Source organism: Actinia tenebrosa, unplaced genomic scaffold (assembly GCF_029948245.1).
Source record: "Actinia tenebrosa isolate PJP-AT-01 unplaced genomic scaffold, QUT_ActTen_1.0 PGA_scaffold11__36_contigs__length_13525064, whole genome shotgun sequence".
In the NCBI taxonomy this organism is placed as follows: domain Eukaryota; kingdom Metazoa; phylum Cnidaria; class Anthozoa; order Actiniaria; family Actiniidae; genus Actinia; species Actinia tenebrosa.
This window is the reverse complement of record NW_028292571.1, coordinates 90,216-115,662: the sequence shown is the minus strand read 5'-3', so window position 1 is coordinate 115,662 and position 25,447 is coordinate 90,216. Positions and strand designations below refer to the sequence as shown.

The 25,447-nt window shown below is 34.8% G+C and overlaps 1 protein-coding gene and 1 long non-coding RNA gene across 2 annotated transcripts; one reads left to right on the top strand and one right to left on the bottom strand.

Annotated features, from left to right (window-relative positions):
* Positions 1–119: 119 nt before the first annotated feature.
* On the top strand, positions 120–12,228 carry LOC116292222 (uncharacterized). The gene is made up of 2 exons (XR_016119262.1): positions 120–383; positions 12,198–12,228. It is a non-coding gene; the product is annotated as an uncharacterized LOC116292222 (long non-coding RNA).
* LOC116292228 (zygotic DNA replication licensing factor mcm6-B) lies at positions 6,445–25,447 on the bottom strand. The gene is made up of 22 exons (XM_089027267.1): positions 25,311–25,447; positions 24,866–25,009; positions 23,980–24,090; positions 23,513–23,675; positions 21,164–21,303; positions 20,902–21,014; positions 20,772–20,835; positions 20,624–20,705; positions 19,202–19,349; positions 17,686–17,827; positions 17,234–17,375; positions 16,049–16,156; positions 15,884–15,964; positions 13,954–14,028; positions 13,594–13,674; positions 13,008–13,055; positions 12,480–12,546; positions 12,240–12,334; positions 11,482–11,584; positions 8,089–8,274; positions 7,712–7,845; positions 6,445–7,405 (listed from the first exon to the last, which is right to left on the bottom strand). The coding sequence occupies exons 1-22, from the start codon at positions 25,400–25,402 to the stop codon at positions 7,307–7,309; spliced, it is 2,418 nt and encodes an 805-aa protein (XP_088883393.1). The 5' UTR covers positions 25,403–25,447; the 3' UTR covers positions 6,445–7,306.

Here is a 25,447-nt window from a genome sequence, read left to right as displayed (position 1 = left end):
CTTGAAAACTTACTTTTAGAGATTACGTCTGAATACATTATGAAAAGATTGCCCAATGAAACTACAGTATACGACAACATACTACAAACAGGCTATTTATATCTAAATTTCTGATTGGTGGTCTTTCTATTGACGTCACTGCCTTAGGATAAGGACATGATATGTGAGCCGATGTTCATGGTTCAGCAGAGAATAGCTTAGAATTTCAAGATGGCGTCCAAAGGACAAGGAGTGACTGCTAACGAGGAAAAGATATTGAAGCATGCCGCACAACAAATACAGAAAGCAAAGATACCACCAACTTATAAAAGAAAGAATGCGTTTGTCTTCATAGGGCTGTTATCCTCAGTCATCGGAATATGTATCCTTGAAAGTACTGTTACGTAAGTACTGTTATATAATATGATGTATATACATATACATATAATTACGTTATTATATATTATATTATATACTTATTTCAATAAAGTTAGCCACCAAAAACCTAGAAAGCTGTGATCGCTGAGAATCATGGGGAAATGTTTTATATCCAACAAGTAAAGCTTTTGACACAGACTTCAACAGTTGAGGATACTCAGAGGAGGTTAACTTATCTCAAGTCCATCAACAGTTATCAAGCGGTTGAAACATGTTTATAAAATAATTGGGATACTACGCGCGCTATGATTGGTCGAAAACCATGTTTGATGAGAGTATCAAAACACGCTATCGTCATTTTTAATCTATCGCGCGCGCTCATTGGTCAGTTTGAATAAGACGGCACGTAGGGAGAATTTACTTAGACTTTGCTTTTTTTCGATCTTTTCGTGTGTTTGTTATTTTATGAAACAAATCAAAAACAGTTTTCTGTGTTTGATACTCTGATCAAAACACTTGGGATGTTGGGAGAACACTCGAGAAGCTGGAAACCACTCCGCTACGCGTCGTGGTTTCCTACGCTCCTTTCGTGTTCTCCCAACATCCTGCGTGTTTTGATCAGAGTATCAAACACGGAAAACTGTTTTTGATCTGTTAAAAAATGTATCTACCCATAATCCTTGTCGGTCTCAGCTTTGTAGCTTTTCGGGTGACTAACTTTATTGAAATAAGTGTATGTATATACATATACGTAATTATATATATATATAATATAATAATAATCTAGAAATTACTAGACTTAGAAATTATGGGATAGGTGACTAATAATTGTAGTGTATTCTGTTCCTAGATTTTATACTCTTGGCACTTGTAATATGAAATAAGAACTCAGATATATATAGAAGGGATTTGAATCGCATCTGTAGCTCAGATTTTTTCTGAGTTCTTGTTTCATATGGTTATGCCACTCCATGGAATCTACTATTAATTGCCATATATTTTGCAATTGATTGATTTTGTAATTTTCAATATGGCTATAAAGTGGAAAGAACAAGAAAGACAAGCAGCACTACTGTATTTTGTATGTGCTGGACTGTTATGCCAAACAGCAAACTATTGCGATATGTAATATATGCAGTAATTAATGCATGAACTAGTGTTTGCGTAGTGCCAATAGTTAAGTATTTCCTGATGCTCGTAATATCATAAAAGTGAAAAGGTTTTGTGGATTTTGTTTAAAACCCTAAAACTACTTTTTGGTAGCCCACCCTTTACAAACCTGCTTTTTGCCCCCCCCCCCCCCCCCCCCCCCCATGAATTGTAGAAATAATTGATATAATATGACCCCCATTTTTGTGGCCTCCTCAAAATCCAATTAGGTCCCCTAATAAATTATGAATGGTGTAATGATAATGGAAATAGAAAAGTTTATTAGTTCATACACAGGGAGCCCAATTTAGATTAAAGTGGATGGTGAAAATAAAATCGGAAAAATTAAATAATTAATTATTTTTTAAATTCGAGATCAAGTGTCCTCCGTATTGCAAAAGAGTAAAAAAATCAATGAAATAAGCACTAGAACATTTTTTCGCGCGCGCCTTTGTTTTCTTATATAATTTCCCTATGGTATCTGATGTTGATCTTATGTATATATACTATGACAGGGGATGAAACTTCAGTCGCCATATTTGAACAAACAACTCACTTTAAACCATGATTTCATCGTCTTTTAAACCTCGAACTTCACAAAAATCGATTCTTAATTTTTATGCTTTTTGCTTTAGGAGTCCTGAATGCAAATGAAAATATTTTAATGAATGAATTATCAGCTCTCACCAGTTTGGTTTCATTGTTTCTAGGGCCTGGCAAAAAATAAATGATTCAATAGTTGAGTAATCAAGCTCAGGAACGACGTATATCTTATGTCCAGCTTATTTTCTGTTTTGCTGCTAATAAAGTAAGCTTAGGCCTAGGGCAAACGTCAAACTTTCCATGCACCGAACTTAATTACATCAAAGAATGCCATCTCATTATCACCTGATATCCATTCTTTTAATGAGTTTGGTGCATGGAAAGTTCGACGTTTGCCCTACGCCTTATCTATTTTATTACTTTCATTGCAGTAAAAATACTAAAATACTCTATACAAAAACAAAACTAGCCCTGTGGGGTGGCTGGTGGTGGGTTGTGTACACGTTACAAAAATCCTGTGCAGGAGAGTAGTAAGGTCGAAATTCGTTCTCGCCCGAGTCTTATGCAGGACGCAGGTAGTAACCTTGACATAACATGGCAGAAAATTTTCTGTAAGCGAAAAATTTTCTGCACAAAAATTTCACTCATAGAAATCTTGGAGGTAGAGCCAAAAGAGTTTTAAATAAATGAGTCCCCCATGATAGGCATCATTTTGATCAAGTTTTTTGTGGAGTTCGTGGTTTAAAAGACTATGAAATTGTCACTTTTAAAGTGAGTTGGTTGTTTAAATATGGCGACTGAAGTTTCCTCCCTTGTCAGAGTATATATACATAAGATCAACATCAGATACCGTAGGGAAATTATATAGGGAAACAAAGGCACGCGTGAAAAAAATGTTCTAGAGCATTTTTCATTGCAGATTTTTTTGCTCTTTCGCATTACAGAGGACATTATCTTGATCTCGAATTTAAAAAATAATTAATTATTTAATTTTTCCAATTTTATTTTCACCATCCACTTTAATCTAAATTGGGCTCCCTGTGGCTCATATACTTGAATGCCATTTTAGGTGTCATTTTCATTCAGCTTTGCATACTGCTGTATATAATAGACTATCAGTATTCAAAAACATGTGACATATCTTCATGAGTGTTTCCTTTACTGAAAAAAGATGCATATTCTATGTATTCGATTAAGCAAGAAAAGATCGACTTTGATAAAGATTAATCTTGTAAGATTACCACTGGAAAAAGGAAGTAAAAGAAGCCAAACAGAACAGGAGTTTTTTTAAGTACTCAGATGAAATAGTACATTTGAAAGAAAGCATTTTTTTACCACAATACTATCAAGGACAGAAAAAAAGAATATTCGTGCCCTATGTTGAAGGAAAAAGGAAAATTATACAACTATATAATGATCTTCCTGCAGTAAATTTGTAAGATTTTCTTTTTTTTTTTTTCATGGTTTATTCAAAAGAAACTTTGGTGGAGCGATATCTGCAAAAGTTTTTAACATTATAAATAATATAGCAAGGTTTTTTGGTTTTCACACTTAAATAAATGGAGCTTGACATTTTGGCAACACTGGTGGCTGCCTTCATTTGTAAAAATGGTAAAAAAGTAGAGCAGGAAGTGATAGGTGAGCAGAGGAGTAAAAACAATAAATGTGAAGAGTATTGCTGTTTTATTTTTGTTTTATTCAAAGATTTGCCCAAAATCAGGTGAAGAGTACAATAGCACACTCTTTGTTACCTACTAGATATTAAACACCTAACTGTCCCGTCTCGATCCCAAAATAAGAATGATTAACCAAACCTGAAAAATCCCTGGTATATTTATAATGGAAAAAATGATAAATAAACAATAGAAAAAGGAAAAAAATCAAGAAACTATCCTACATAAAAAATTACAACTGGCCATACTATTAATACAACATTTCACACAAATCAACTTAAGAGAACAGATATTATTTACTATATTCTTTGCTCCGCTATGTTGGCAGTAAAGTGGTAAGTAGTAAGTGGAACAAAGTTGCAGTCCCTTAAGAATCCCTGAGAGATCTATATTGCTTAATGCCAGGTTGAGGTAATTAACTGAGTCATTAGTTTATGCTTGAGAAGGTTAAACCTTCATACAAAAAATTTTCCCAAAAAACATCATTAATCTCATCATTATTGTTCCTTATTTGCTACAAGGGAATACTAAACAAATACTTATAAATTCTGTTTAGTGTATAATGTTAATGAGTGGGAAAGGGTGGGGATAAGCCTGAGTTTATTATGTATACTCAATTTTTTCTATTTTTTATGATAAAATATTAATAAACTTGCAAAAATGTACAAACATTGTTTAAGATCAGTAAGATGATAGACACATTGATGTGACTGAAAGTCTGGTAACATTTGTTTATTTAATTATGTTATATTTATTTCAAAATATTTATACAGAGACATATCATCTCATTGAGCAAGTTAGTTTCAAAAGAGCCATGTATCTATGTTATATATATTTATAGCAAATGTGAACTAATTACTCTTAGTCAAATCCAACTAGTGGTTTATTGTCGATGCTGCATTCTAATTGGATGAGCTACTACTAGTCTATATAGTTACTAGTAGCAAAAAGCGTGGGCTTTGAAAACCCAAACATCTACATGACTGACTGGTTGAATTTGACAAAAATCCAACTTCAAATTCAACTAGTGGTCTATATGAAAATTGGAATTAGCATATGACTTTTGGATTCTTTTTGAAAATTGCTAAGCTCTTTTATCAATCTGATATTTAGGAGTATGGTGTTAAGTGTGTGCTATTGTAAGGTGCATACACTAAAGATAGTTTCAACAAAACTGTAAGTTGAACCATAGTTAATGGAGCTGAATGGTTTGGAAACTCCATAGAACAAAGCTATTGTTTTGCCTTTGATGTTGAACTGTACCATCACGTGTTACTGACGGTGCACAATGAAACAAAGCAAGTATAGCTGAAAATACTCACTTATTATTTTTCATGTATGAACATTTTGAAAGTGAAAACTTTCATTCAGTGATCAAAAATCATGTTGATAGATATTTCTGCAACAGATGATAAATAAGGAAGCATGAAAAAAGGCAATTCCCTTTTCAATAAACAATATTAATCATATAGGATTAATTAACAAATTACAATTTTAAAACGATTTTTAGGGGGAAAAAACTTCTATATTCACTAATACTGTGAAAACATGGAGCAGCTTTTCCTTATCTGTGCAAGGTCAACATGATATAACAATAAATTAATAACAATAATAAGTTCTTATAAAGTGCAAACACTATATCCGTGAAACAATAATTACTAAATTGTTCAAGATAGTGCTAATTAAACAAAAGAAAACAATAGAATTAGCATAAAATAGTGTAAGTTAGTATTACTAATATTTCACGGATATATTCTTTGCACTCTATCGCGTCCTAATAAATCTCGAGGCACTTTACAATTTATTAACTAATTTTTGTATATGATATATATACATATATATCTACATATAAATAAATATGTAGATAAAACTAAAAAAGTTGCAAGGATTTAAGATATATTAATTAATTAATGAATTATTAAAATGGATAAAGTTGAACAAAAACCTAGAACAATATATAATAGGTTTCCCAACCATTCCGCTCCATTAAGGTAATTCCCTTGTTTTGTACTGCGCATTAATTTTTTCTGCGCATGCAACTAAATGCATTGAACTAACAAAGTTTAGGCATTTTTCTTTCGGAAGCTAAATGAGTCAAGAAACATGTTCAAAACCAATTTTCTCTTTTTTGAGTAGAGAAATTGCGATTTTTGCTGACTCGCCCCAGTCTCCACTCGGAAAAGTGTCATTTTTCGACTATTTTGAGATGCTTTTTCAAGATAAATCAAAAACAATAATGGTGACCCCCATTTTTTATTTCAGATTTTTTGATAAATGCGATGCTTGTCATTATATATCAAAATATGAAGGAAAGTTTATTGGATAGTTTTAAAAAAATTTTGATGGGAATAGTTGGCACGTTCAATTTTTGGATGTTCGTAGAGGCAGGGAAGGCAGAACCGGGAAGCCGGGGAAGCACATGCTCCCCCAAAATTTTTTTGGGGGGAGCCTTTTACTTCCAATTTGTGGAAAAACTAAACCTGTTTTTTAACTGATATTAATTAAACTTTCTTTCTATGTACTGCTTATTACAAAGTTTGTCTGCATATCCTTTCCCCCATAGTTTAGCAAATCTATTTTTAGTAAGTGAGAAAAATGCTATTTCAGGTATTTCATTGATCTTGTTTACAATTATGGTTGCATGCCTGTTGAGCTTGTCAAGGTATGTTGTAGACAAAACCCAACAGCTATCTTACACATTTGCACAACAGTTGAACAGAGGTAAAAACATGGCATTTTATTAAGTGATATAGGTGAAACTTGGTAAGACTTTGTGTCCTTTGGCCTGTTCCCTCCCTATTGAGGGTATGGTTTTTTTGGCCAAATACTTTCAGTGAATTTTACATTCAACAGAAATCTGTGCATACCCACATTATTTTCACTTTTCAAATTTCAAAAAGTTCATGAATGAACAAAACGTTTTTCTTATAATCAAATTAAAGTAAATTGTAGATATCGGAGTTACACTCTGTTGCCTTCAAACAATTGTTTCAAGTTGAGGCATTTGGGTCAATACAATGAAATGTATAAAAACTGACCCAAATGTAACAATTGTCTGAAGGCAATATAGTGTAACTCCAATATCTGCTATTGATTGGAGAATCAATTTCAAACTTTCAAACAGCCAAAAATGCAATTTCATGCCAACGTTTAATTTTATTTGGAAAATATTCCTTAACTTCCAAGCAACAGTTATTAGAACCTTTATTTAAAATCATATAGCAATTTAAGCCCTCCTGAAACGATATTTTCAAACCACATGAAACATTTATTGCATTAAAGTTAGAAAAGATCATTTTTTAAATTGTGATTACTCTTTATCCACTGCAACACAAAACTCCACATCACAATGAATATGACAGAAATCAGTATGTGGTATGGAATTCACCATGTGAAATTGAATTCACCATGTCTGTCAAATCAACCGCATTCAAGACTATTGCTAAGGTAAACTCTACATTAAATTTTATGTACAAAAATAGCAACACACAACTAGCTTCTAACAAAAGCTTTTTTCTTTACTTGGTAAATTTTTACAACACTGTTGAAAATGGGCCTTTGGGGTGAAATTGTTCTTTCTTTCTTCAATCATCACAATAGTTTGGATGAACAACTAAGTATGGATCCTCTGGTTCAGAAGCCTTGTCTTCTTGATATTCTTGTAAAGCTAGAATCACTTTATCCTACAAAAGATCATCAGAATATTTTTTAAGGAAGGAAATATTTTTTAGGAGCTGTAGAGCACTTGTAAAGCAAGAGAAAATGAGGTCACCCCATCATTACCTGTGAGCTGTGAGCTGTACTGTATTCACGAATGAGGGATGTTAGTTAATAACGTCCCTCAAAAGACAATGGATTTCAAGGAGATCATATTATTTTGTTTATATTAAGGGTTTAAAAAGTCATGATTTAAGACCTTATTCATGGATTTTTTTCTATAGTAGGTAGCCACCTTAAATCAAGGGTGTTTTAAAACTATAAATACTCACATGATCAACCAGCCGGTCAAGTACTCTATCAACCAGGGTCTTTTTTTGACTCAACTCCTCTTCACTTTCTATCTCACTTTCAATTTCTTTCAGGTACCAGTTAACAAGATCGCTTCGACGAATTTTTTCCTCAGCTAATGAAGGAACACAATCTTTGTCAAAACTAGATAAATTAATGATAAATTCAAGGAGTAAGAGCTTATCCCATTGTTTATCATTCTGATAGCCCAAAATGGGATTTCAAAAAAAAGACTAAATTTCAACAAGAAATCTAAATAATAATAATTGGTTAGATTTTATCAAAGGTACATGTTCAGGAGAAACTATATAGTCAGCATATTGAAAAAGCCTGAAATCCTAAGTATACCAGGACATACCAGTTTCCGACTTTTCTTCTTCCTTCCTTAGACGTCTGATGAGCAGTTGAGCTAATCTTTTATACTCTTCATAGGAGACTCTCAACAATGATTTGCTTGGCTGTCCAGTTTCACCATTCACCATGTCATTGCTTGGTGTTTCTGTCTGTGCACTGCTTCTATCTTCATTATCGTCAATGTCCATTTCTGGTTAAAAGCATCATATCATTTAATAAATTATAATCATAATAAAACCTACTAATTAAGGTAAAATATAACTTTCTTTGACCAAAGGTCTCTGGCAGGTTTGACCAAGCCAGATTGGTTTCAGGGGAGAGGTAGGAGGGTTGGGCTGAGGGCTAATAACCCACTCCCATAAAAAAAGTTTATATATTATATAGACTGGAAAAAAAATTGACCAGTAGGTTTGTATGTTTAAAAGGAAGTTGGGGAGAAGAGATATCACACAGTCAGAATACTAATGTTAAGGCCTTTTGCGACTCATGACATCAAGTAAAAAAAAAACATGGAAGGACATAGCTTGAACATTTCAATCAATAACAACTGGACAAAACATCATGTTAATAGTCTTAGCTTTTGACAGAATAATTTTATTGTGTGTTGTAGTAATACTCATCTAAGGAGACCACACCATTTTGTACATCCACTTCAAATCCTTTATTTTAACGACAAGGCACCGAATGCTACCGAATTTCGAAAGCTTTTAGAATGGTTTTGTTGCATCTCGCAACTTCACCATTGCTGGCTGGCCAGTAAGGAACACCCTTCAGGTGGCTCATTCCCAGGTGGTCTAGGAATTGTTCAAAGTCCTTGGATGTAAAAGGGGGTCCATTGTCACTTTGCACAGACAGGAGTAGACCATGCGTTAAGAATATAGCTTCCATAGCGGCAATAACGTGCTGGCTGTCTGTCTTTTTTAGTTGGATCACCTCTGGCCATCGTAAGTAATTGTCCACTACAACCAGGGATTTATTCCCAGTCACTTCCACTATGTCAACTGCAAGATCAATCCAGGGCCCCTTAGGCAACTTGGTGGACTGTATTGGCTCTGGCCCACCTCTAGGGCCAACCAGCTGGCAAGGGTAACATGTCTTGATGTATTGCTTAACTTGCTTGTCCATCTGTGGCCAACACACCTTTTCCCGGAGACGAGCTTTAGTTCGTGCCATGCCTTGATGTCCATCATGCGCTAATGTGACCATTCGCTCCCATAGGCTTTCAGGCATTACTATGCGGTTTCCTCTCATGACAATTTGTCCTATGACCTACAACTCATCAGACAAGGCCTTGTACATTGTCCCAGACAAACGGGTCCAGTCTCCAGTGGCAACTGATTCACGAATCATTGCCAGGCATGGGTCTTTGGCTGTGGCAATCTCGACTTTTTTTGCAGTGAGGGCAGATGGTACAGCCTCCTTCACTACACTGCAAGCATATTCTTTACTAGCTGCTGAGTCTTTGTGCAGGGGTGCTGCAAAAGGTAGTCTACTCAGGGCATCAGCAGAGTTCTGCTTTCCTGGTATGTGATTGACAATGAAGTCAAACTGTTACAAGTACAGGAGCCATCTCTCAATTCTAGCTGAAGGTGGTTTAGAATTAGTTTCCTACTTGCATAATAGACTGGTCTGTAGTCCCTGTCAGGTTGCTTCTGCTCTAGGATAGCTCCAAGGTCAACTGGTGAGGCATCTGTGATGAGTCGGGTCTTGGAACCTTGTGAGTGGTAAGCCATCACTGGTGCCTGAGTAGGCTTTGTCTTCAGGGTCTGGAATGCGGCCTCCTCCTTTTTTCCCCACTTCCACTGTGTGCCTTGTATGGTTATGTCCCACCAAACATGGCAGTTTGTCTGGACTAAGTGGCCTGAAACCATGTGGTGACGTTATGCCAGCAGCTAAATGTCCCACTTTATCACATTTCCAGCATTTGCCGCTGAACCTTGTTTTTGGAGTTGGTGCCTTGACACTGTTTACACTCACTTCAGGAAGAAGGAAGAGTGCTTCTTCGTTATGATAGCTGCTGACAATCTCAATCATTTTGGTTAGGGTTAGACTGTCCTTACGGTATAGCTTTGCTTTTAATGCCTTATCAGCGATGAACGTTAACACACGATCTCTAACTTGATTGTTTTTTTCATCCTTGTAGTTGCAGTGTTCAGCTAAGCTCTGTAATCACATTATAAAATTATTAATCCTTTCCCCAGGCCGTGGGATTGCTGTCAAGAAAGCTTGCCGGGCCATTGGTACGTTTTTCTTTAATGAGAAATGTCCTGACAAAGCTGCCACTGCTTTATCGTAGTCTTCTGCCGTTCCCTCAACCGATCCCGCTAGGTGTAAAAGGAGTGACCTTTTTTGAGTGGCGTTGCTTACTCCTGATGCAATCATAAACCGTTCAAACTCTGATAGCAAAGTTGTCCATCGCTGGCATAACGTCACCACATGGTTTCAGGCCACTTAGTCCAGACAAACTGCCATGTCTTTTCGTGAATGAAAATAACCAGTTTTGTACTTTTTTTCTTAAATTCTTGTCAGTTTGTTGTTGATCCTTGTGGCCAAATGTAGTAATACTCATCTAAGGAGACCACACGATTTTGTATGTCCACTTCAAATCCTTTATTTTAACAACAAGGCACCCAATGCTTTACAAGCGCATGCCATTACGCAAGAAGTGATTGGCTCCAAGTAATCTTTGATTGCACCGACATGACATGACATCTCAGAAAAGCTGTTCGGTTGTTTAGAATTAATTTTATGAATTTTTAAACATTAGCTTTTAATGGTTCTGGTAAAGATCAAATAGCATTTTTGATGGTTTGTGTCGTTAATAAAGTATTTTTTCATTCAAAAATTATGGATATTACTGATAAGGAATCAACACAGTAAGCCGGAGTTACATCAAACTCAAAGGCAAAGAACTGTATTAGCCTGATATTTACCAAGTGAGCTCATAATATCATTTCTTCCCAAAAATTTAATGGGTTAGGTTTCTAGATGTAGCTAACCCAATTTACCTGTTGACTGTAAATGATTACTATTTTTATCATATACAGGGCAAAATTACTTGACGCTGATTGGCTAATTCGGGGCCGAATTACTAGAAAATGATTGGTATTTCACTTGCCTAGAAACGCTCATAAACTGCAAACTTTTCTTTTTCAAAATGTCTTCCCGTTTTGCATCGGCCGATGAAGAAAGCATTAGAAAATTAAAAAGTTCAAGGGAAAATCAGAACACTAGAAAGAGTACAGGTGTACAGTAATTGCTTTGTGACTTGGGCAATTTCAAAACTTTGAAAACACTAGTGAAATTAATCCTTAATTTTACTCAGCCCCATACAATTACCTATACTAATTACTGCACTCAAAGACATTTATTTTATTTCTTAACCCATTTACTGTACCTTCATTGTGGTCTTCTTCATCAAATTGTATATCTGGTGTTTCTACACGGATGATAGATTTGTTGAGAAGTCTAAAAGCCTCTTTGACATGCTTTGGCTGAACCTAGAAGTGAAAAAGGTGAGTTATGAACCCATTTACCACCACTAAATCCTATGCATTATTTATTTCAAAAATAAACTTATTTGTTCACAAAGACAATGGTGTGCATTGTGAGGGGTCTGAATAATATACAAATGCCTCACTCGTCACATAGTAAGGTATAGGAGATTGATACATCATTGTGTGCTGGATATACAGTACTAACACTACCTGAATTTACTCTTGGATGTAATTTTTATATCAAAAGAATAAAGAAAAGACGCAGATTGAAGTAAAATTATAAAATAAACATCTAGAGTCAAGTCTATCTTCATTTGAAGTGAGCGAACCAAATAGTTCATAATTATACAATATTATATTATTGTAAACATTGTTAAGATTGTCTGCTGAGTTTCACAGAGCCTTTAAATCTAATAGTTTACTCGCCACTTAATTCTTATCGTATTATTACTTTTAAATACTCGTAGGTTGAAAAATTTATAGCAAAAAGAACTTTTCAGAATCATAAAAAAACAAGACTGACTTTGCTTTTTAGAAGAGTTTACTGCTTAAACAAAGCGACTAAAGTAGTCTTTCCTGAAGTCTTTCATTTCCTAAAATGTTTGAATATTTTCAGTTTATACAGCTGTTAAATACATGTACATGTAACAATTCACACCTCATCTGAACAGCACAGTCTTGCCATGGCTTCTGATAGACGAATCATGCTTTCAAGTTGCCTTACAGTAATTCTCCAAGCAGACCTTGCAGTACCTTTAATTATGAAAAACAGAAAAATGAGAAAGCAGTGCAATTACATAGGACATTGTTTAGTGCCAGAACAATAAAGGTAAGATGTTGGTATAATAAAACCCCACAGAAAATGATGGGTCTAATTCTTTACTATTAATGTACTCACTTGAAGTATCTCTTTCTCTTAGATGCTTATAATGTTCAACCATGAAGTCTTGTGCTTCTTTGGTTATCTAGTTCATAAAGTAAAGATTTGCATTAAAAATGGATGTCAAAATCAATAGATACAAGAACATCCCAAATGTCCTGTCAACAGACTTTTGAAGGTAATTTTTGACAGTAGTGTTTGACAGTAGCTTGTCAGGCATTTGACAGTAGCTTATTGGGCATTTGAAAGGTGTCATTTTTTTTTCTATTTTAATTATAGATTTTCAGGACACCAAAAAAAAGGTGTTGCAAATAAGCACTTGATATTAGTATATTAGTGACACAATAATATTACATATGACAATGAGTTTCCTATTTTATTTTTATTTTTATTTTATTCATGTTTTTATTTTTCACTGGTCATTTCTGCAGGCTTCATAACACCTCACTTTTGCAATGGCTAAATATATTTCTATATATGTCCCTATTTCAGATCAGGTGGAAATGGTTCACAATGCAATTAGTATTATGTGAAGTAGGTACTTACTGTGGGTTTGAACTGCCTGGCAAAAGTAATGTAGCGTTGCACCTCATCCTGGAAACAAATCATCAAACCAGATTAAATTGTTGTTACTCAACAGAATAAATGGCCTTTGAGTTTGAATGACATAACGATGCAATTTTATAAACTACAGCTGTGTTTATACTTGGACTTTTAATAAGGAAATATACATAACCATAGTTCAAAGAGTGTTTCATCCTCTATGCAAACACCTAAACATTGGCTGCAAAAAAAACTCAACTCACTTGTGTTTGAAAATCAGATGTAACATTCTTTAACATAGTACATAAAAGGGATAGCATACATATATGTACAGTATGTTACTATCTGTATGTCTAATGTGTTTGCGTTTATGGAAGAGTGCGATTGCACTACCAAAGCGCAAAGGCGATTACAATCATGTGGAGTGACAGAGTGTCGAGCGGTACTGTACATCCTTGAAAATATAAGTTTCCCAGCCATTATGTATGTATATAATTATTTTATATAGTGTGTTTGTGTGTGTGTGTGTATGCGTGGGTGTTTAAATGGCAAAGCTAAATAAATAAATGAATAATGAGTCTTTGCCTACCACAGAATAAACTCTTTCCACAGACTCTTCTAACCGTCTATGGAGGTCGACTATCCTCCTTGCAATGGCATAATCTGTTACCTGCAATAGAAAATATCAAAGTACCAGTTATTAGAATGCGTTATTATTCACAAGTAGATTTCCGCAATATTCCACAATATTTCCACCTGCAGGTGGTCATAAAACTGGTAATAAAAGTATACAATCACATTTTTACTGTATGACGTCAACCCAACCAGTGCATTAACACCAATTTGACAGACAGCCAAACCTGTAAATAGTATGTTAAGCTGTAAAAATTGATTTTATACAGTCTAACTGTAAGTTTTATAAGAAGCTAGTGCTGGTTAGAAAACTCACCTCATTACTCTCATCAACTAATATGAAGAAAAGATCAAATCGAGACATGATAGGAGCTGACATGTTTACATTTTGCTGAAATTTAAAACATTTAAAGTTTATCTTCTTTGAACAAAATTAATTACAACAATATTAAAATCACAAAATAAAGAATACCATATAAGATACACCATAATCCTATAAGAATTCAAGTTTTGAAATGGTTATTATTTTTAATCTGGAGTCTTCATGTTCTCAGAAAGAATAATAGATTTCAATAATCAAATACTGAAACTATTAAAGAAATCTAGGGGGTAAGCTTGAGCCATTTTGACTGTAAGCAATTCTGGGTATTAGTATTACACATATTATTCCAGATTTCATCATCCAGGATTCCAAATTTCCAGATTTTAGACAAACCTCACAAATACTTAATTGATGGTTATTTATTTACCATTATTTCATGCATTGATAATCCTTAAATACGTTTATTGTCAGCAAAGTTTGCTATGCTGCTCTGAATTACTGTCAAGTCGACCGAGAGTCAAGTCGCCTGGAGTTGTGGTCAAGTTGCCCACAATGTATGGTCAAGTCGCCCGGACTTTTTTACTTGAAGGAATTGTCAAACCAGTAACACAAATATAACTTATTTAGCAGTAGTAAAGCTTTTGTAAGGCATTTGAGACTAGTTTTTGACAACATTATTACGATGTACAACCCCGATCAAACAAAGATCCAGTTTGTCATGATCGACTCTAAAATATTCAATTTGTAGCTGACTTTTAATCGGCTTCCAAAGTTACAAAAAACTCTGAAAAAACTCTAAAAAAGGATCAGGTGTAGTTTGTGGCTCAAACACATTAAATGCACACTCGTAAATTTAACTGTTGTGAGCATTCAGTATTAAATAAGCTTATTGACTGTCTTTATTATTACTAACCATGACACTTCTATCGTGTCTAGATTTCAGACGAAACCTTTCAGACACATAAAAAAGAGTTTAAATGGTCGAAAATCAAAAATTTTCTACTTAATAAGCCGTTCAACTCTATTCTCTACTACCTCTGATAGATTTTCTTGATTCCCTTTGATTATTACCTACGAAATTAGAAAGGACTGCAGCCATGAAAATTTCTTGCATCTATCCCATTGTTATAAAGACAACAGTTTTAGATCGCTTAGCTTGGTGACGCCAATACCAAAACCATGCCTAAAAATTTCGGGTATCACATAGCAGAAGTTAATGGTTTCCTCTTTCTTCAGAATATTCGGTTAATAAACAACACTTTTGCGCTCTTATATGGAGGAATTTTCTTTTAATTGTGATTTGCCCCTCAAGACATCTCAAATAAAAACAATGTGATGCGACAGTACAACGAGGTGTGACATGAACACTTGAGTGACTGCCTTGACTACCGAAGTAGCTTTCTTATGAATATTATATGAAAATATATATGGTATATTTAAATGGCTTACATGAAATTTGCACTTGACTTTATTCTGATATATCCCATCATAATAATTTGAGAAGAAGTTTAATAGGTGTTCAAAAATCAGTTCATCTAACTTCTGACACTTTATAACATGTATTGTCGAGTCCGGGTGACTGAACTCATGTGTGCCTTTACGGATTGTGAAAGCGGTAGATTTCATGTGTTTAATTGTACGTTGTAATAACTGCCGAAAACTAATTTAAGATGCCTTACAAATGTTTAATAAAGCTTTACTACTGCTAAATAAGTTATGTATGTGTTACTGGTTTGACAATTCCCTTAAGTAAAAAACTTGGGCGACTTGACCACAACTCCGGGCGACTTGACTCTTGGGCGACTTGACCGGATACCGCTGCTCTCTATGAAAGCTAAACTTTCCACGGTTATCAGTCATCCTACATTATATAACAAAATACAACTGTTACAACCCATCTCAAATGGGACCTCAAGTACCATACCTGTAATGACTTGCTTCTGTCATATCTACCACCAATGGGATTAGCTGCAGCTAAAACTGACGTTCTTGCATTTAATGATGCCTTTTAAAAAATGAAACCAACCAAAATAATACATAATTCAAATGAGTCAAATGGTGTTGGGTATCGTTTTTCAATCTTAATTACCTTGACACCAGCCTTGGTCAAGGAAATAGTTTGTTGTTCCATGGCTTCATGAATAGCAACTTGATCCCTGGGATCCATCTTATCAAACTCATCAATACAGCAAACTCCCTAAAAAGTGAAAGAAAAAAATGAGTTCCATAAGCAAAACTTGTTGAACATTTTTCAGGCACTGGATTCCCAATAGGTACTGTTAACTATTATTGATCTATGAAGATACACCATAACTATTTTTTTAATAAACAGAAAAAAGGATGTTCACCATTTGTTGGTGAAGTATCACAGGGAAATAGTAATTATTTGCACCCCAAACCATCTGTTGACCAACTATTGGTCAGCTATTCCAAAGCTTGCTATTGGCAAAACACAATGACCACACAATGAAGATATTACAGAATGTCACCTATGAAAGCCATGATGGTATTTAAATGTTGTCAACATTTTGTTGATCATTTGTCGCCCATTTGCTGACTGCTTTGCAGTAACTAGCGATGACCTGCTGACTGTCAAGGTAACTGGTGATGATGCCCCAGTGTATACCATTATTTCATAGTATAAATCCAAGAGCAACAAAAAAATAATGAAAAGAAAAAACAAAATTCTGTATGTCCAATAAAGCATTCGTAATTCAAGTTAGTACGCCGTAGTTGTGGTAAGAACGCTAGTGATATTTCCTGTTATTGTTCCGCTTAGCATAAGTTCTGAAACCTATGTATGAGGAGTTTGACACTCAGTAAATATACTACAAAAGAAAAAAAGAAATCGAGTGCTGGTGAATAAAGTAAGAGAAACATTAAGAAAGAATCAAAACCTTTGACACAAACGAGTTGTCTTCCTCAGTTGTAGTTCCCTGGCTTGTAACCTAATAGTTCTTTGTATGCGGCGTATGAAGTTTGACTCATTCGTAATATTTCTCATTCGTAATTTTAAAACGTGTTTTTGCTAAAAATTTTGGTAAATAAGCAACGAATCTTACGAAAATTGGGTACACACTAGGGGGGTCATGGTATACACTGGGTTGTCATAACAAGGGGGCGTCATGAGCGTAATTCACTGTCAACCATTAAATTGCCAATAATCTAATGATCAACAGCCAGTCAACAGATGGTTTGGGGAGCTAATAGTTAGTATTACAATCTAAGAGCCCTTAAATGCAAATACAACCCCTGATGCTGATGATCTACTCACATTGTCTGCAAGCATTAAGGCACCAGCTTCAATTACAAATTCATTAGACTCTTCATCCCTCACAACAGCAGCTGTCAGACCTGCTGCACTTGATGCTTTTCCTGAAGTATACACTGCTCTTGAGCTGAACTCTTCCACATGTCTAGATATTATGTGTTAACAACAATTTGTAAATTAAGAAAAAAACATAATTTACATAACTAACATAAAATATTTGAAAAAAATTGACTTAAGAGAGTACAGGCAATGGTGGAGGAATGTTATGTTTTTTGTCCAGGAACACATCTTTAACTGGTAAACGAGCAAACAAAGTCAAAATTGAGAAAGCTTGAATTTTCAAAAAAGGTTCATTTTTACAGATGGTGTCAGGAATCGTAGGAGTCATAGAGTTGATTCATTCTTGACTTAATACAAAAATGAAAAAGTAATATGTCAGGAATCTTTTCACTTACTTAAGGAATTGACTCTTTGCTGTGCTTGGGTCACCAACAACACATATGTTGATGTCACCTCTAAGGCTTGTCTTCTCTGTGGTTTTCTTGGGAACTCCTCCAAACAACATAAGCAACACTCCACGCTTCACTTCATCATTACCTACATTTCAGACATGGATAAATATGTACAGTCTTAGGTATTCCAGTTATCTAAGAATGCAGAACATTCCATATATACATTCCACTGAAAATCAATAATTATAATCCATTAAATAGAACTAAAACAAAAGTGCATTTTGTATATGTTCTTCGAGATAATGCTGATTGATTTACAGTGGGTTTTACATTACTTTATCCGATCGCGTTCCTAACCAAGTTCGGAAATTCCGAAGGTCAGCGCCAACTTTGGAACTTCAAAGCAAAGTTCGTTATGAACTTCTGAACTTCCCGCCAAAGTTTGGAACTTAGTTCTCACCAAAGTTCAGAACTTGGCTAGCGAAGATTGGCTTTAGAGATTCCCTGGCCACAATTTGGATTTTCTTGGAAGAACAAGTCCTTCCTTGAAATATGGCTAATTGACGACAGAGATGGAGTTTTTAGCGACAAAGAAACATTATTTTCAACCAGTAGCTTCTGGATTCCTTGTCATACATGCTTGGCTTTGTTTGCTTACAGTATTCGATATATACAGAGACATCTTTGGTTCTTGCTATTCTACTCTTAGTATTCCTATTTACATCATGTCTTGGTTCTATTTTTTTGGTCTTTATGAAGTTATCAACAATCTTTATAAAAAACTGTTTTTCTTGATAGGTTAAGTTCACAACCAATTTGCACTGGTTTTTCACCTTGTAGATACGAATCAATAATTTTCTCCCTAGCTTCTAGGGGAGAGCTCACTCTTGTTTGGTGAAGATGTTCATTACAGAACTTCAAATTCTACTAAATCTCAAGTTCCAAAGTTACCAAACTCTGAACTTCGAAATTTCCAAACGTAGTTGGGAACGTGAATAGCTCTGAAATCTTCATTTTTTGTAATGCCTCCAAATCAAGCTGCCGTTGTTTCGTACAAGAAATGTTTCTTTGCTGGAATATCACACGACTGGTGAACTTTGTACCTCATTTGCATAAAATGCCGACAATGTCAATCAAAACTCCATATATGGTTTTGCTAAGGCATAGAGAATGATTAGGTCCAAAAAACACCAAAAATGCCCAGGAGCCAAAGGGTTAACCTGCCATACATTTCCTTAGAATTTAGGGCTAGAGAACTGTAGTTTTGTCCTTAATAACCTTCTTCTTATTTTTATGATTACTGTGCAATTAAAAATGGTGTAAAAGGCTTATGGTCATGGTAAAAAAAATGATAATAGTACTTCTTGCAATAGCTTTGTCAACACTGTAATCAGATTACAAAAGGTTTTGCTTTTCTACACCAGGCATCTTTTCATAATACTTATCTTGCAAGTAAATTGCAAAAAGAACACATATTGCATCATGTACCAACACATACATCAAAGCTTATGAAACTCACCATGAATTGTTGGGAAGATGCTGTTTAAAATGTTTTGGTATAAATTCTTATCTTGGCTCATCTCATAGACTTTTTGCCATTCCTGTTCTGTCATTTGCTTTTTAATTGATTCTGCTGTCATGTCTTCATCCAAATCCTTCCCTCCGAACTAACATGCAACAAAATGACCAACAAGAACAAGAAGAAAGAGATTTAGTTATGGTTTATGCACTTATGATAAAGTACTTAAGATTCAATCACAACGTTTTTTTAAATTGGTTTATCCAAAATGTTTTAAAGAAATTAATCATTTATCAGTTATTACTAGAGTTCTGGGAATTACAGTCTTTTCGCTACCTTGCACTTTCGCTACTGCACATTTGCTACTAATAGAAGTCAATTTGCTACCTTGAGGTAGCACAATTATTGCTACTTTATCTCAAGATACCTGTAAACCTCCTCCATAACATTTTGGATCGTTTATTATCAGCATTTCTAAGTAATTTGTTATTATTTGAATGTTTTTTTGAAGAAAGAAATTTCAATGTGTATTTGGCGTAATGGACAAGTTGGCCGAATATCCGTCTTGTAATCTGTCATATCGAACAGGTTTCTTGATTTCTCTCTTTTCTTAGTAAAATTTTTTGAAGGATATTCATGTCAAGGAAGAATTTTAGTTACGAAAAAAGCAACCTAGTGGAGTTATTTTAGCTTCGTTGTAAAGTACGGAACGGATTTATGGCGTTGTATGACAACAAACAAATAAATACCACACAACGCCTCACGTCGGGAGTCCATTCGCTACTTTACTAAGAATCTTAAAAAAAACTCTAAAAAAAAGCTTCACTAGATTGCTTGTTTCGTAGCTAAAATTCTTCCTTGACATAAACCCTTTTATCTTAAAGTCACACTTTTAGTCATCGAGCAAAAGCAGGGGAAAAAATAAGCCTTCGTTTCTCATAGCTTTTGATTTGTTTGTTGTCACACAACGCCGAGAGTCCAATCGCTACTTTACTACGAAGCAAGCCAAAATAACTCTGAAAAAGTCGACTAGATTTCTTCTAAAACTAAAACTAAAACTTTTTATTTATCAGAAAAGTTCTTCATTGAACACAAGATTTTATTTGTCATTAACTCGCACATAAATGAGATGTAAATATCCTCTCTTAGCTAGGTTTAGGTCATTCGATTGACAGCTGACCAGAAAATTTATAAGTTTCAATGCCGTAAAACACAAGTTAAATTTATCGATATATACTCCAAATTAATATATATATGTAATACATATTCCTGATATTGTGATATTTAACATTTGATACGAGATAGCAAATCGACTTCTATTAGTGGCGAATCGACTTCTATTAAGTAGCGAATCGACCTTTTAGGTAAAGTAGCGAAAGTGCAAGGTAGCTAAAAGACCGGATACCCTAGAGTCCGACTCACCCTTGGGTTGGTTGACTGCACACTGCAGGCCAAGAATGCCATCCTGTATGTTAAGTCTCTTACACCAAGAGCCTTGAGGCCTCTACAAAAATATACATTAGTTTTAAATGCACAAAAAATGTAGATTACAAACTGGTATTTATCTTACCTTATTCCTTCTGCTTGATATCCATCACCAGATCTTTGACGTTCAGATGATTCTGCTCTTGCACCTAAATTAACAAAGGCAAGTTTGCTTTTTTTTTATCTAAAAAAGGCCAGCAACTTTATTTACAAACCTGGAGTAGTTAATTGTCCAACATCAGGCACAACAATCAGAGTTCCTGTGAAGTCACATTTGTCTCCAGCTTGAGCCTGCTCTACTGCCTCTGCTCTAAGGATCACTTCCACACTAAAATGTTAAAAGATATCTCAAATTATAATCATTGACATGACACATGAACCTAAATCTGTCCAAATTACACACAGGGAAACCATGACAAACTTCTGAGCTGTACTCAATAGTAATTTCTAATTAAATCTAACACAAATGGCTCATACCTTCTAGGAATACACCCTCTTGGGAGTTCTGCTTGAGTTTCCTGGATGCGAACTTTTTGGAAATCCACATATCGTGACTTGTTTATGTCAAGCATGAACCTTGCTCTGTTTTGGCAGATAGGATTCCGACAAACGGTAGGCTAAGAGAAAAAAGAGAAGTTATTTCATTCAGGGGACTGTCTATGTTTATGACTTGTTTATGTCGAGCATAAACCTTGCTCTGTTTTGGCAGATAGGATTCCGACAAACAGTAGGCTAAGAGAAAGTAGAGAAGTTATTTCATTCAGGGGACTGTCTATGTTTATGACTTGTTTATGTCGAGCATAAACCTTGCTCTGTTTTGGCAGATAGGATTCCGACAAACAGTAGGCTAAGAGAAAGTAGAGAAGTTATTTCATTCAGGGGACTGTCTATGTTTATGACTTGTTTATGTCTAGCATAAACCTTGCTCTGTTTTGGCAGATAGGATTCCGACAAACAGTAGGCTAAGAGAAAGTAGAGAAGTTATTTCATTCAGGGGACTGTCTATGTTTATGACTTGTTTATGTCGAGCATAAACCTTGCTCTGTTTTGGCAGATAGGATTCCGACAAACAGTAGGCTAAGAGAAAAAAGAGAAGTTATTTCATTCAGGGGACTGTCTATGTTTATGACTTGTTTATGTCGAGCATAAACCTTGCTCTGTTTTGGCAGATAGGATTCCGACAAACAGTAGGCTAAGAGAAAGTAGAGAAGTTATTTCATTCAGGGGACTGTCTATGTTTATGACTTGTTTATGTCAAGCATAAACCTTGCTCTGTTTTGGCAGATAGGATTCCGACAAACAGTAGGCTAAGAGAAAGTAGAGAAGTTATTTCCTTCAGGGGACTGTCTATGTTTTATAGCTTTTACAAGCCCACAAGTGTGCTGACACAAATGCTGTTGAATTATCATTGCAACCTACAATATCTCATTTGAGAACCATACAAGTGAACCCAGGAGACCCTATACGTTTTCCAGTTTCCAAAAATAGCAGGATTTTGAGAAAAAATATAAGTACTAGCACACATATGTGTACATCTTGATGAAATGACAGTTTTTGAGTTTGACTGCCTGTTAACGGTAAGACCCTGACTGTATTTTGAACAATTACTTTGTGTTTTTTTCTACGTATTTTGGTAAAGCAATGTTTTAGTTGCTCTGTAAAAATTACTTTGATTGCTTGATTAGTTTTAGTGTTTTACCCCTTTTTTGAAACCTTTTCGAGGGGTGAATAATTGTTCAAAGTCTTATATCTCCAAAATGAAAAACAAAAGAAATAATATATTAAATATTTGGTACAGTGGCCGACAAGTGTTTTGGCAAACTCACACTTGTGACAGGAACTGCAAACTTTCCATAGCAATTCAAGATTGTTAGATGGGACACCTTGGAAGAGGAGGACAGTTATGGGCATGTTGTAGAACGTGGACTGGTCTCAAAATGCATGTCTAATCACAATATGTTTTCATAAAAATGTGAGAAAATAAAAACATTATATGTTTTAAAACTGAAATTAAGACAAATAATGAAGTACTATGGAAGTGTTGTGAAAGACAAAATGCATTAGGTTAAAAAGGTAGAAGATATTTTTATAACAAACCAAACTTGAACCCATGAACTTTATTAATCACTCCCCATAAGGGCTTTTCAGTTGAATTACAGTGAAGTCGACAGGGGTTTGGTCACCTGGACTCAAGTCCCTCGGAGTCATGGTTCACCTATAATGCATGTTTCAGATGCCAAGAGTTAAATGAAAAAAAACTCTCCAAAGAAAAGATCGGCTTAAGATTGCGAATCAAAACTTAATGTACACTTGTAATTTAACTGGTGTGAAACAAATAAGTTATATTTGTATTATTGGTTTGAACCATTATTACAGGCGACCGAACCAAAATTATATATCAAAACCTAAGAAATTCAGGGAATAAAAATTATAATAAAAACAACAACAGATATAACTCATGCATTCGGTACCATTTGTAAACTATAGAAATTGACTGCAATATAGAATTATAAGTTTAAGCAAAACTGAGCATGAAACTTTGCTGGGCTTCACAGTCAAGTCCAAACAACTATTTTTTTTCTTCAAAAAATGGAATTATTTTATCATGTAAAAACTAAGGTAGATAATGAATTACTAGTATAAAGCTAATGCATTTTCCTGAATTTAGGAGACTATTTATTAGAGTCCATTTTAAGTCCATTACATTTTTCATATTTTCCAACATGCCCATACAGGTACCTATGGTCTTCCCTTTTGTAACCATGGATGTCCTATCTAAAAATCTTGATTTTGAAAACATTTTTTCCCCTTAGTAAAATTGTTTACCTGTGTATATTTGAATTGCTGCTCAACATCCTTGATTATTGTTTGACAATCAAGACAGACAAATGTACCAGTGACCAACTCTGGATGTACAGGATGGGTACGCACAACTTGACCACTAATTCTCAGTAAACTTCCAATCTTCTGACTGGTCAATTCCCTTATTCTAAATCATGATAGTATTTGAGTAAATTTTCTTGTAAAAAAATATTAAACTCTTCTACCAACTCTCCTACATATTAAGGGTTTTATAAATGGTACTAAATATTTTGGCTCCTGAAACTTGTATGATCGTTGACTAGAAACATTAAACTTTTTTTCAATTGTAAACAATTAATACTGCCTTTGAAATCGGCAAACATTGACATTTTTAGCTGACAAACATAAAAGTTTTAAAAGCCCATTAGGACATGTTTTGATGTCTCGTGTTTGTGTCTAGATGCAAATGATGGTAGTAGTATTAAACTTACTTATGTCTTGTAGGTAAATCTACAAAACTGACATAGAACTCCTTGTTGGTTGGGACTTCTCCTCTATCCCTCGCAAAGTTCCTCACACCACGGCAAAGAAATGGAAAAACTCTAAATATTCAAAAGTATGAGAAGTTAAGCTTATTAAATTGAAACAAGTTTAAGTTTTCTATTTAAATAATAAAACAATTAATTTCAAATTTTTCAACTTATGGTGAACCTAGCTCATTTATTTGCATTTTATTAATGATGTGGATATTGAATTCAAACCTATGAAGAATAATGCAAATATATTCAAAATATAAATGTTTCAAAGTCATCAGGACTTCATTTTCAAGTAATTTAATGGTGGTAATTTGGCAATTTATAAAAGTGATTTGAATATGAAGTCATGGTGACTTCAAAATGTCGTATTTTTGCATTATTCTTTATTTTGAATTATATAATAACAAGAACCACGGACAAACCTAAAAAGTGGGGGGCTGAGATTGGAAAATATAAGAGGACTAGTATGGGAAAAGGGAAAAAGTGGGGAGGTGGGGACATGCTCCCCATCCCCCTGTCTCAGTGGTCCCTGATTAAACTTAATATAAACCAGTTTCAGCAATCCCCAGAGCTGTTTACCTCAGAACACAAAACAATAGATTTAAGTTCTCATGAGAGTATGATTCTATTGCTTTGTCCTCTGAATTGGGCTGTATTGGTAATATCCTGAAAGGAGTCTATTATATGGCTGATTGGAGATACGGATTTTATCGTGTTGAGAATATTTTACTTTCACCGCTGAGCTCACTCGTAAGATATGACCTCAGCACTCAAAGATAAAAGCCGTTTCTCGACGAGGCCATGTAATATCCTCTATGTGAGCTTACTTGGTAAAAATTACCTGTAATATTCTTCTTGTATGATAGTCGACAGCTGTGCATTGTAAGCTTCAACATCGCTGTAACTTACTACAAGAGTATTTCGTTCTGGACGAATAAGTTCCTGTGCATCAGCTAGATACTTTAACTCTCCGTCTTCTTTGAACCTTAAAGGGGGGGAAAAGCTTGTTAAGACTATGAACGACAATCTTACATTTTGTACAAATAAAAACGTGCGTACAAAATCGAGAAACTTTAAGAGCTGCCTTAGTTAAGAGGCATCAATCTCTAAACTATAAATCATAAGCAACAAAAGATATCGCTGTTCATTTGCACAGTTAGTGTTGTGGATTTACACGAGCCATGTGCTTTGGCTTGGCTTCTTTATAACCTTCGAGAACTGGGGAGAACCAGCCTTCAGATTTAAAAAAAGCAAGGCCTTTAGAAATCAACCAAATGTCAACTTACTCTTCCAAGAAGTCCTGAAAAAGCTTTTGGCATCGTTCAGCTAATTCATCACGCACAGTAACAGTACCAGAACTGCGATCAGCTACGTCCATCTTGTCTTGCTTCGTCTTCCAATAAACTTTTTGATCATGTGAGCA

Coding starts and splice junctions, on each gene's coding strand:
- LOC116292228 (XM_089027267.1), bottom strand. CDS start 25,402: ATGGACGTAGCTGATCGCAGTTCTGGTACTGTTACTGTGCGTGATGAA. Junction 21,015..21,163: donor AGAGGGTGTATTCCTAGAAG/GTATGAGCCATT, acceptor TTAACATTTTAG/TGTGGAAGTGATCCTTAGAG. Junction 7,846..8,088: donor AGAAGAAAAGTCGGAAACTG/GTATGTCCTGGT, acceptor TTCCTTCATTAG/CTGAGGAAAAAATTCGTCGA.